Source organism: Zophobas morio, unplaced genomic scaffold (genome assembly GCF_036711695.1).
Source record: "Zophobas morio isolate AGI-343-1 ecotype UQ-CSIRO unplaced genomic scaffold, CSIRO_AGI_Zmor_V1 ptg000040l, whole genome shotgun sequence".
NCBI lineage: Eukaryota > Metazoa > Arthropoda > Insecta > Coleoptera > Tenebrionidae > Zophobas > Zophobas morio.
Window position 1 is genome coordinate 5,566,692 of NW_026972145.1, and position 13,171 is coordinate 5,579,862.

A 13,171-nucleotide genomic window follows, 5' to 3' on the forward strand; every position below is an offset into this window, starting at 1 on the left:
ATTGAAAAGTATAAAAACTGATGAATGTAAAACTTGAAAAACCGAACATTCGAGAAACTAAAAATCGAAAAACTGTGATTGGAAAATCAAGAAGTAAAAAAACTGAAGAACCAAAATCAAAAATCAAAAATTCTAAAAATTGAAAAAATTAATTCAAAAATTTAAAATTCGAAAATCGAGATTAAGAAAAATCGAGAAATCCAAGAATCGAAATATAGGAAAACTGAAATATCAAATGTGGAAAAATTGAAGGCGTATAATTAAAAACCTGATAAAAAAGTCAAATAAATCGCGTTTCTGAAAAGTACAAACCGTGGCGTTTCGAAAACTTGGAAAAATCGAAAAGGGAAGAGTGGAATTAAAAATTTGGGAAATCGATGAGTCGAAAAATTGAAAAGTATAAAAACTGATGAATGTAAAACTTGAAAAATCGAACATTCGAGAAACTAAAAATCGAAAAACTGAGATTGGAAAATCAAGAGGTACAAAAACTGAAGAACCAAAATCAAAAATTCTAAAAATTGAAAAAATGAATTCAAAAATTGAAAATTCGAAAATCGAGAAATCCAAGAATCGAAATATAGGAAAACTGAAATGTCAAATGTGGAAAAATTGAAGTCGTATAATTAAAAACCTGATAAAAAAGTCAAATAAATCGCGTTTCTGAAAAGTACAAACCGTGGCGTTTCGAAAACTTCGAAAAATCGAAAAGGGAAGAATGGAATTAAAAATTTGGGAAATCGATGAGTCGAAAAATTGAAAAGTATAAAAACTGATGAATGTAAAACTTGAAAAATCGAACATTCGAGAAACTAAAAATCGAAAAACTGAGATTGGAAAATCAAGAAGTAAAAAAACTGAAGAACCAAAATCAAAAATTCTAAAAATTGAAAAAATGAATTCAGAAATTGAAAATTCGAAAATCGAGATTAAGAAAAATCGAGAAATCCAAGAATCGAAATATAGGAAAATTGAAATATCAAATGTGGAAAAATTGAAGTCGTATAATTAAAAACCTGATAAAAAAGTCAAATAAATCGCGTTTCTGAAAAGTACAAACCGTGGCGTTTCGAAAACTTCGAAAAATCGAAAAGGGAAGAATGGAATTAAAAATTTGGGAAATCGATGAGTCGAAAAATTGAAAAGTATAAAAACTGATGAATGTAAAATTTGAAAAATCGAACATTCGAGAAACTAAAAATCGAAAAACTGTGATTGGAAAATCAAGAAGTAAAAAACTGAAGAATCAAAATCAAAAATTCTAAAAATTGAAAAAATTAATTCAAAACTTGAAAATTCGAAAATCGAGATTAAGAAAAATCGAGAAATCCAAGAATCGAAACATAGGAAAATTGAAATGTCAAATGTGGAAAAATTCAAGTCGTATAATTAAAAACCTGATAAAAAAGTCAAATAAATCGCGTTTCTGAAAAGTACAAACCGTGGCGTTTCGAAAACTTCGAAAAATCGAAAAGGGAAGAATCGAATTAAAAATTTGGGAAATCAATGGGTCGAAAAATTGAAAAGTATAAAAACTGATGAATGTAAAACTTGAAAAATCGAACATTCGAGAAACTAAAAATCGAAAAACTGTGATTGGAAAATCAAGAAGTTAAAAAACTGAAGAATCAAAATCAAAAATCAAAAATTCTAAAAATTGAAAAAATTAATTCAAAAATTGAAAATTCGAAAATCGAGATTAAGAAAAATCGACAAATCCAAGAATCGAAATATAGGAAAACTGAAATATCAAATGTGGAAAAATTGAAGTCGTATAATTAAAAACCTGATAAAAAAGTCAAATAAATCGCGTTTCTGAAGAGTACAAACCGTGGCGATTCGAAAACTTCGAAAAATCGAAAAGGGAAGAATGGAATTAAAAATTTGGGAAATCGATGGGTCGAAAAATTGAAAAGTATAAAAACTGATGAATGTAAAACTTGAAAAATCTAACATTCGAGAAATTAAAAATCGAAAAACTGAGATTGGAAAATCAAGAAGTTAAAAAACTGAAGAATCAAAATCAAAAATTCTAAAAATTGAAAAAATGAATTGAAAAATTGAAAATTCGAAAATCGAGATTAAGAAAAATCGAGAAATCCAAGAATCGAAATATAGGAAAATTGAAATATCAAATGTGGAAAAATTGAAGTCGTATAATTAAAAACCTGATAAAAAAGTCAAATAAATCGCGTTTCTGAAAAGTACAAACTTTCGAAAACTTCGAAAAATGGAAAAGGGAAGAATGGAATTAAAAATTTGGGAAATCGATGAGTGGAAAAATTGAAAAGTATAAAAACTGATGAATGTAAAACTTGAAAAATCGAACATTTCGAGAAACTAAAAATCGAAAAACTGAGATTGGAAAATCAAGAAGTAAAAAAAACTGAAGAATCAAAATCAAAAATTCTAAAAATTGAAAAAAATGAATTCAAAAATTGAAAATTCGAAAATCGAGATTAAGAAAAATCGAGAAATCCAAGAATCGAAATATAGGAAAACTGAAATGTCAAATGTGGAAAAATTGAAGTCGTATAATTAAAAACCTGACAAATCGAAAATTCGAAAAATGGAAAAACTGAAAGATCGAGAAATAAAAATTGAAAATTCAATATCGAAAAATCGAAAATTCGATGAATTGAAAATTGAAAAAACGAAAATTCGAAAAATCGAGAAATTGAAACAGAAGAAATTAAAAAAAAATCGAATTTCGAAAAATTCGAAATCGAAAATAGAATAACCAAAATAGGAAATCCCAAAAATCGATTAATCAAATATTCGAAAATTCGATGAATCAAATGTTCGAAAATCTAAAAATCCTTATAACCTCAAAACTGATGATTTTTAAATTGTAAAATGACATATAATTTTGATTTAAAAAAAAATCTGTACGTTTAGGATAAAAACTCAACACGGATTCATGAATGACTCATGCAGGAGTCGTAATTCTGTAAAATTTAAGGAAAATTCGGCAAAATTCTAAAATGACGTAAACATTTTTTGGGGAGGGCTAACCGAAAAAAATTTTGGTCAACGATTTACCATTCTTAGGATAACTTTAAAACATTTGCAAGATTTCAGAGCAATCGGTTTTGCAGTTTCAAAGTTAAACTTGGAATATGTCGTGATGTTTACATTTTTTTTTTTCAAAAAAATTTAATTTCTTCCTTAGCTTACGCTCGGGTAGTAAAACGGCAAAAAAAGCGCCAAAAATAAAAAACAAGATTAGATTGTGTCAAACTTTCTTTTGATATACATAAACAAAGTGTGATTTCTACGAAAGAAAGTCGTGTGATTTTTTTTTAAATCCACTTCTATCGCACCAACTTCGCCTTCGTTTTAAACTTTAAAATAACCTCCGCTTCACCACAAGGTCAAGAAAACACACCCGAGCGCCCCAACCGCAGAATCCTAATGCACCGTAACCGCAACCGACGTGCAGAAATCCCGTCTTGTTATTTTCGGTACGCAGACTCTGCCATCCGAAAAACGCCTTACGTAACGGCCCGAAAAGCCAAAACCTCGCCGGAAAAAACCACCAAACAGCCCAGAATGCGAACCTACATTGTATGTTAATCGTGCTCGCATCTTCGCCGAGAAAATAGAGGTCAGACCGGTTTAAAATCGCCAACCTTTCTTCCATTAACGAGAAAAAAGGCTGCACCTTTACCGGTGCAATCGAACAACAAAACAAGCGGCACACATTTCCATCATCATCTCGGGTGAAAGTCGAAGTCAACGCACTCTTTTGGATGAGGGTGCGCTGTGAAAGTAGAATCACCTGTGGGGCTGTTGGAGCGTGGCAGACAACCGGTCGTAAAATCGAGCACCGATTTAACAGGGTTTCAGGTGTTTTTGAATTGATTTGTGCGTACCTGGCTCAGTCCGACCCTGTAGCTGGACAGCTCCAAGTCGACGGCGAGCAGCATGTCCTCGACGGCCTTCCGCTCGTCCAGGACCGGGCTGGATATTTTGCTGTCGCCGGCTAGGAGTCTGAAGCGTCGCCTGAATTCGCCGAGGGGAAGGAAGTTCGGGAAGCCTTGCTTGTGGAGGCGGACGGCGTCGAGGATTTGGCCTCCGCGTATCTGGGATCGTAGGAGTGGGACGTTCATTAGGGCGTCCTCGGATTGGCCCAGGCTGGTTTTCACGGCCAAGGCCTCGCAGAAGCCGGCGTTGTGCTGGGGGAGGAGGCAGTGGACGAAGCGGAGGCGGGTGCGACGGAGCGTCTCGACTAGGCCGTCTACGGTGAATTTGGTCTGAAAGATAGGCAACACGTTATACTCTGAAATGAAGATTTTATTTGGGTTGTCCAGGTGTCGAAACGAGATGATTAAAAGATATGTATAATAGCGAGAAAGCACTTTCTCTTGTTAAAAAAATAAGGATTACGATTAAAAAAACCAGTCTGAAGTAAAAATTGATATACTTCAAAATATCGAAAAAATCTAAGAAATCCAATAATTCAAAAATCCAACTCGTAATTCCAAAATCCAAAAAATCCTAGAGGAAAAAATCTGAAAAATCGATAAAATTCCAAAAATCCCAAAAATACAAAAACTCCAACACGAAAATATCCAAAAAATCCAGAATCCACGAAATCCAATAATTCACAAATACAAAAAAATCAATACATAATTCAAAAAATCCAAGAAAAAAGCCAAGAAATCCAAAAAATTCAAGAGGAAAAAATCTAAAAAATCGTTGAAATTCAAAAAAAAAATCCAAAAACTCCAAACACAAATATCCAAAAAATTCAAAATCCACGAAATTCAATAATTCAAAAATCCAAAAAAAATCAATAAATAATTCCAAAAATCCAAGAAAACAAATACATAATTCTAAAAATCCAAAATCAAAAAAATCGATGAATTCAAAAAATTGAAAAAATCCAAAGAAACCGAAAAAAACAAGAAAAACCCAAAACAACAAAACTCAAGAAATCCAATAATTTTAAAAATCCAAAAAATCGAATAAACCCAAAAATCCAAAACAAAATTATTTAAAATATCCAAAATCCAGAAAATCCAGTAATTCTAAAAATCCTAAAGCGGCATAATTAAAAAAAAACAGAAAAAAATAAAAAGTTGATAGAATTCAAAATATCGAAAAATTCCAAAAATCCTAAACGAAAAAATGCCACAATTCCGAAATACTAAAACATCCGTAAAGATAAAATACAAAAATCCAACACGAAAATATCCAAAAAATTCAAAATCCACGAAATCCAATAATTAACAAATACAAAAAAAATCAATACATAATTCAAAAAATCCAAGAAATAAAAAAGCCAAGAAATCAAAAAATTCCAAAAAATTCAAGAGGAAAAAATCTAAAAAATCGTTGAAATTCCAAAAAAAAATCCAAAAACTCCAAACAAAAATATCCAAAAACTCCAAACAAAAATATCCAAAAAATTCAAAATCCACGAAATTCAATAATTCAAAAATCCAAAAAAAATCAATAAATAATTTCAAAAATCCAAGAAAACAAATACATAATTCTAAAAATCCAAAATCAAAAAAATCGATGAATTCCAAAAAATGGAAAAAATCCAAAGAAATCGAAAAAAAAACAAGAAAAACCCAAAACAAAACTCAAGAAATCCAATTATTTTAAAAATTCAAAAAATCGAATAAACCCAAAAATCCAAAACAAAATTATTGAAAAAATCCAAAATCCAGAAAATCCAGTAATTCTAAAAATCCTAAAGCGGCATAATTAAAAAAAAAACAGAAAAAAATAAAAAGTTGATAGAATTCAAAATATCGAAAAATTCCAAAAATCCTAAACGAAAAAATGCCACAATTCCGAAATACTAAAACATCCGTAAAGATAAAATACAAAAATCCAACACGAAAATATCCAAAAAATTCAAAATCCACGAAATCCAATAATTCACAAATACAAAAAAATCAATACGTACTTCAAAAAATCCAAGAAATCTAATAATTCCAAAAAATTCAAGAGGAAAAAATCTAAAAAATCGTTGAAATTCCAAAAAAAATCTAAAAACTCCGAACAAAAATATCCAAAAACTCCAAACAAAAATATCCAAAGAATTCAAAATCCACGAAATTCAATAATTCAAAAATCCAAAAAAAAATCAATAAATAATTCCAAAATTCCAAGAAAACAAATACATAATTCTAAAAATCCAAAATCAAAAAAATCGACGAATTCCAAAAAATGGAAAAAATCCAAAGAAATCGAAAAAAAACAAGAAAAAACCAAAACAACAAAACTCAAGAAATCCAATAATTTTAAAAATCCAAAAAATCGAATAAACCCAAAAATCCAAAACAAAATTATTTAAAAACTCCAAAATCCAGAAAATCCAATAATTCTAAAAATCCTAAAGCGACATAATTAAAAAAAAAATAGAAAAAAACTAAAAATTGATAGAATTCAAAATATCGAAAAATTCCAAAAGTCCTAAACGAAAAAATGCCACAATTCCGAAATACTAAAACATCCGTAAAGATAAAATACAAAAATCCAACACGAAAATATCCAAAAAATTCAAAATCCACGAAATCCAATAATTCACAAATACAAAAAAAATCAATACATAATTCAAAAAATCCAAGAAAAAAAAGCCAAGAAATCCAATAATTCCAAAAAATTCAAGAGGAAAAAATCTAAAAAATCGTTGAAATTCCAAAAAAATCCAAAAACTCCAAACAAAAATATCCAAAAAATTCATAATCCACGAAATTCAATAATTCAAAAATCAAAAAAAAAAATCAATAAATAATTGCAAAAATCCAAGAAAACAAATACATAATTCTAAAAATCCAAAATTAAAAAAATCGATGAATTCCAAAAAATGGAACAAATCCAAAGAAATCGAAAAAAAAAACAAGAAAAACCCAAAACAACAAAACTCAAGAAATCCAATTATTTTAAAAATCCAAAAAATCGAATAAACTCAAAAATCCAATAATTCTAAAAATCCTAAAGCGGCATAATTAAAAAAAAAAACAGAAAAAAATAAAAAGTTGATAGAATTCAAAATATCAAAAAATTCCAAAAATCCTAAACGAAAAAATGCCACAATTCCGAAATACTAAACAATCCGTAAAGATAAAATACAAAAATCCAATACGTAATTCCAAAAATCCAAAAAGGCGCAAAAACATCGATTAAAAAATGAAAAATATAATAATTTCAAAAATCCAAGTCGAAAAAATGAAGAAATTCATTAATTCAAAAATCTAAAAAATCCAAGAGGAAAAAATCTGAAAAATCGATGAAATTCCAAAAAATCCCAAAAATCCAAAAACTCTAAAACGAAAATATGCAAAAAATCAAAATCCACGAAATCCAATAAATCACAAATCCAAAAAAATCAATACATAATTCAAAAAATGCAAGGAAAAAAAAGCCAAGAAATCCAATAATTCCAAAAATCCAAATTGAACAAATCCAAGAAAATCCAATTCATAATTCCAAAAATCCAAAAAATTCAAGAGGAAAAAATCTGAAAAATCGTTAACATTCCAAAAAAAATTACAAAAATCTAAAAACTCCAAACGAAAATATGCAAAAAATTCAATTCGATAATTCAAAAATCCAAAAAAAAAAAATCTGTAAATAATTCCAACAATGCAAAAATCAAAAAAAAAAAATCGGTGAATTCAAAACGACAAAACTCAACAAATGCAATAATTTCAAAAATCCAAAAATCCAAATTCCACGAATTCCAATAATTCTAAAAATCCAAAAGGGACAAAATAAAAAAAAACTAAAAAATTTATAGAATTCAAAATATCGAAAAATTCCAAAAATCCTAAACAAAAAAATCCAACGTTTCCAAAATACTAAAAAATCCGTAAGGAAAAAATCCAAATAATCCAATACGAAATTCCAAAAAAATTCAATTCATAATTCCAAAAATCCAAAAAATCCAAGAGGAAAAAATCTGAAAAATCGATGAAATTCCAAAAAATGCTAAAAATCCAAAAACTGCAAATCGAAGATATGCAAAAAATCAAAATCCACGAAGTTCAATAATTCAAAAATGCAAAAAATCAGTTCATAATTCCTAAAATCGAAAAAATCCAATAGAAAAAAATTCAAGAAATAATAATTCCAAAAATCCAAAACGAGAAAATCAAAAAATCGAAGAATTCCAAACAACCGAAAAAAATCCAAAGAAATCGAAAAAAATCACAAAATTCAAGAGTTCCAAAAATTCTAAAAATTCAAAAAATCCAATACGTAATTCCAAAAATCCGAAAAAAGTCAACAAATCGATTAGAAAAATGAAAAAATGTAATAATATCAAAAACCCAAAATAATACATAATTCCAAAAAATCCTCGAGGAAAAAATTCGAAATATCAAAAAAAATCCCAAAAATCCAAAAACTCCAAAACGAAAATGTCCAAAAAATTCAAAATTCACAAAATCCAAAAAAAAAAACTAAAAAAAAACTAAAGAATTAAATGAATTCAAAATGTCGAAAAATTCCAAAAAACCCAATAATTCCAAAAAACCGAAACCAAAAATAACAATTCCAAAATACTAAAAAATCCATGAGCCAAAAAAAAATGAAAAAATGCCATAATATCAATAATCCAGATTAGAAAAAAATCCAAGAAATTCAATAATTCGAAAAAAATCTAGAAACTCCAAAACGAAAATATCGAAAAAAGAAATCAGAAAAAGAAAAAATCCAAAAAATCGGAAAAACCCAAAGGAATTGAAAATAAATCCAAAAATCCAAAACGAGCTAATACTGGATACGAGAAATGGAAAAAAAATGAGTTTAGGCAAAATTTCGCTCGCCCTCAAAAAAATGACCATTTCTGTAAGCGTGTTTGAGCCCACACTTTAATGCAGATTCACAAGATATTTCTTTTAAGAAAAAAGACACATGAGAATTTCATCCTAGAATCTTTCAAACTCTTTCAAAACAATCATCATGCTTTTAAGAAAAAAAAATCGAAAAATCAATTTTTTTGTATAACCTTTGTGTCTCTGTTTTGGAACTTTTGTTCTTTTAGCCAGTAAATCTATGTTTTATGAATTAAAATCGATAATTCAAAAAAATGGAAAATTCAAAAATTCGAAAATTCGAAATGCCGAAAAACCGAAAATGGAAAAATCTAAAACAGGAAACCCAAAAATCAAAGACAAGAATTGAAAAATCAAAAATTCGACATTTCAAAAAAAACCAAAAATTCGAAAATGGGGAATTAAAATCAAAATTGTCTAAATGGTTACCAAAAGTCAACCGAATCTTCGTTGACTTTTGGTAACCATTGGGAATTGAAAACTTAAAAATTGAAAAATCTAAGATCGAAAAATTGAAAAATGGAAAACCGAAAGTTAATAAAATCGATAAATGCGAAAACTGAAAAATCGAGGCACTTGGGGCCTCCAGATTTTTTCAAATGTATTCAAAGATGGCACTGCAGGAACCTTTATGATATTTCACATTAAAAAAAAAAAAAAAAAGAAACCAAGATCTTCACAGAAATGCAGGTTTTTCAAACTCTTGCATAGGCAACGCATTATACACCCAGGCATTTAAACAAAACCTACCCACAAAGTCAAATTTAAAGTTAACACAATTCAGACTGAATCTTTATAGTGTTAATGCAAACAATAACGTTATTTTTAACGATTTCTCTGAACGGGTCAACGATTAGAAAATGTTAATTGTGCAGTTACACTAACCTACTAAATCCAACAATTTTTTTCATACTAAAAACGTTAAACAAACAATAAGCACAATGTACACACCTCATGAATTTTATCTTGACCGTCTAAGCAATAAACCTGTCACTCTGTAGCGACTTTTTGCTTTTTCGACCCACCTGTAAGCATATACTCTTGCGTTTTATGGCAGCCGTCCCCGCCGTAAAAGTCCTCCTAATACTGGACGCCCTCCTCAACGACTGCGTCCCCTCGATCCCCACCAGCGATCCGCTGAACGTCGTCGCCCCCAATCCTCTCACACTAACGAACAACTTGCTCAAATCCTCCCTGAAACCACACAAAAAACCTTGAACTCAACACCCTAAATCCAACCAACCGAAACTTACTTGCAACTCTCCTGCAACACCGTAACCGCCGCCCTGGCGATCGGATTCTCCCTGCTGTGCTTCAGCCACCCTTTGGCGGTGTACAGCACCGGATTCGTCCCCTGCAGGTGCTGAAGAATGAACTGGTTATTCCCCGGCGCCTTCCTCAGCAGCAGCTGGTGATCCCTGTCTCCGTAATGCGTGAACAACCTCTCCAAGAAGGAGTCGTCCGTCGACCCGGGGTAGATTGCCTCCTCGTCCAACAACCACAACAACCCCCTCCTATCCCCTTCGTGCAGATCCGTCTGCGACGTCCTCACCACGCTGTTCTGCGCCGTCTTGTCCAGCAGGTTCACCAGCGGCGTGGGGTTTATCAAGTTCTCGTTCTCGTTTTCGTCGTAGGCGAACTCGATGTTTTCCTGGAGGTAGCGGTCCTTGGGTGCCACCAGGTTGGTGTGGTGGTAGAGCAGCTGGAGGCGCTCTTGCAGGTAGTTGTGGCAGAGGTCCTCGAAGGTGGCTCCGGCTTGGCGGCCGCAGGTTGCCGGGTTTTGGAAACCAGGGGTGTCGATGAGGAGGATGCTGGAGACGGTGTGGCACGACGCCGATATAGATCTGTTGATGAGGGAGGCGATGCAGTTGAACACTTCGGCGTAGAGGCCCATAGCCATGCCTTCCACGGCTTCTAGGCCGACGGCTTCGCGCTCCAGGCCCTTGTCGATGGGTGAAGGGGTGCGGAAAGGGGCGCGAGGGGTGTTGGGAGTGACCATGCCGCCAGAGGACAGGCCGAAGATGACGCGGGAAAGCTCCTCGACGGTGGTGCCCAGGAGGGCGGCGGCGCGCTGGGCCGACTGGGGGTTGGCGAATTGGTAACGGTTGTTTGAAGGTCCCGCTGGAGCAAGAAAAAATTATTGGGTTAAATTGATTATGATGGAACAAAAAATGGGTACATTCGCTACAATTTTTTTAAGGTGTGTTAAAATTTAGTTTCATTAAAATTTCAATAACAACTTAAGAAATGTTGTGCTAGTGGCTACTACAGACAAACTTGAGTCGAAAGCTATTTCGACAGAACTTCCCTCGCCTTTGAAATGCAGTCCAACATATCTCGCTTTTTTGAAAAAAATTCTTCAATGTTTTTTTTTAATTCAGTTTCTCGATTAGCAATTTTTCGATTTTTTATATATTTTTTTTTCAATTATTCCATTTTTCAATGTTTCCATTTTAATACATTTTTGTTTTCTCAGTTTTACAATTTTTTGATTTAAGATTTTTCAAGTTTTCAATTTTTTATATGTTGCAATTTTTCGATTTATAATTCCCCAGATTTTTCATTCTTTATTTTTTCAATTCTTCGGATTTTCAACTTTCGGTTTTCCGATTTTTTTATTTTTTGTTTTTGCAGTTTCATAACAATTTTTAAAATTTTTCACTTTCTTAATTTTACGATTTTAGAATTTTCATTTTTCAGTTATTGGATTTCAAAATTTTTTATTTATAACTTTTCAATTTATCAATTCTTCAATTTTTCATTTCTTCAAATTTTTCCATTTTTCAATGTTCCAACATTTTTTTTTATTTCAACTGTTTCATGTACAATTCCTTTTTTCGATGTTTCGAATATCTCACTCATCGAATTTTGGATTATCCTATTTTTAGATTTTTGGAATTTTCGATTTTGGATTCCAGATTTTTTGATTTACCGATATTTTGATTTTTTAATACTTCGATTTTTTGACATTTCGACGTTTCAAAATTTCAATTTTTCGGATGTCCCATTTTTAGATTTTTCGATATTTCGAATTTTGGAATTTGGGTCTTTTTGATTCATCAAATATTCAATTTTTCAATTTTCGACTTTTTGACTGTTCAATTTTTGCATCTTTGATTTTACGGTTTTTCGATTTTTGATTATTCGATTTTACAATTTTTCGGTTTTTCGTTACATATTTCGAAATTTCAAATTTTCCATTTTTTGGAAAGATAAAACTGATTTTGGCAAATAACATACCCTCAAAGAAAAAAGAGGGTGGGTGGGCGGGGCTTGTAGCTGCTAAAATAAGACAGATTTTTTCGAATTTTCAATACATATTCAGTTTTTTGAATTTTCCATTTTTTTAAATTTCGCTGTTATTTATGCCACTGAACTTCTTCGATTTGCAATTTTCCATTTTTTTTTATTTCTTATATTTTACGACATGCAACTGTCACGTTTTCATTTTTAAATCTTTCAGTTTTTCGATTTTCCAAATTTTAGATGTTTCAATTTTTAGATTTTGCAATTTTTAAAATTTTTTTATTTGCAATTTTTCGTTTCGGTTTATTTTCTAAATTTATTTAATTTTTCTTTTTTCCATTTTTCACACCGTCAATGTTACAGTTTTTCGATAATTTTGAGGATTCTATAATTTTTCGATTTCATTATTTATGGGTTTTCCTATTTTTCGATTCGATTCGTTTCTCCTTTTTTTTAATTTTTCGATTCATTGATTTTTTTCGATTTTTTCCAACTTACCAATTCTTCAAATTTTCGATGTGCAATTTCTCGTTTCGGTTTTTTATTTTCTCTAATTTTACCATTTTTCGATTTTTCAATGTTCCAACATTTTTTTTTATTTCAACTGTTTCATGTACAATTCCTTTTTTCGATCTTTCGAATATCTCACTCATCGAATTTTGGATTACCCTATTTTTAGATTTTTCGAATTTTCGATTTTGGATTCCAGATTTTTTGATTTACGGATATTTTGATTTTTTTAATACTTCGATTTTTTGACATTTCGACGTTTCAAAATTTCAATTTTTCGGAAGTCCCATTTTTAGATTTTTCGATATTTCGAATTTCGGAATTTGGGTCTTTTTGATTCATCAAATATTCAATTTTTCGTTATTTCCAATTTCCGAATTTTCAGTTTTTCAATTTTTGATTATTCGATTTTACAATTTTTCGGTTACATTCGAAATTTCAATTTTTCCATTTTTTGGAAAGATAAAACTGATTTTGGCAAATAACATACCCTCAAAGAAAAAAGAGGGTGGGTGGGGGGGCTAGTAGCTGCTAAAATAAGACCGATTTTTTTCGAATTTTCAATACATATTCAGTTTTTTTAATTTTCCATTTTTTTTAAATTTCGTTGTTATTTA

General features: G+C 30.6%; 1 protein-coding gene across 2 annotated transcripts in view; it reads right to left on the reverse strand.

Annotated features, from left to right (window-relative positions):
* LOC135140709 (unconventional myosin-XVIIIa) overlaps nt 1–13,171 on the reverse strand; it is a 95,864-nt gene that overhangs the window by 28,228 nt on the left and 54,465 nt on the right. For both annotated transcript variants that reach the window (XM_064071363.1, XM_064071364.1), the window contains 3 exons: nt 10,052–10,919; nt 9,824–9,992; nt 3,876–4,256 (listed from right to left, as the gene is read on the reverse strand). In XM_064071363.1, the coding sequence (XP_063927433.1) occupies nt 3,876–4,256; nt 9,824–9,992; nt 10,052–10,919 (1,418 nt within the window). The remainder of the gene's footprint in view (nt 1–3,875; nt 4,257–9,823; nt 9,993–10,051; nt 10,920–13,171) is intronic.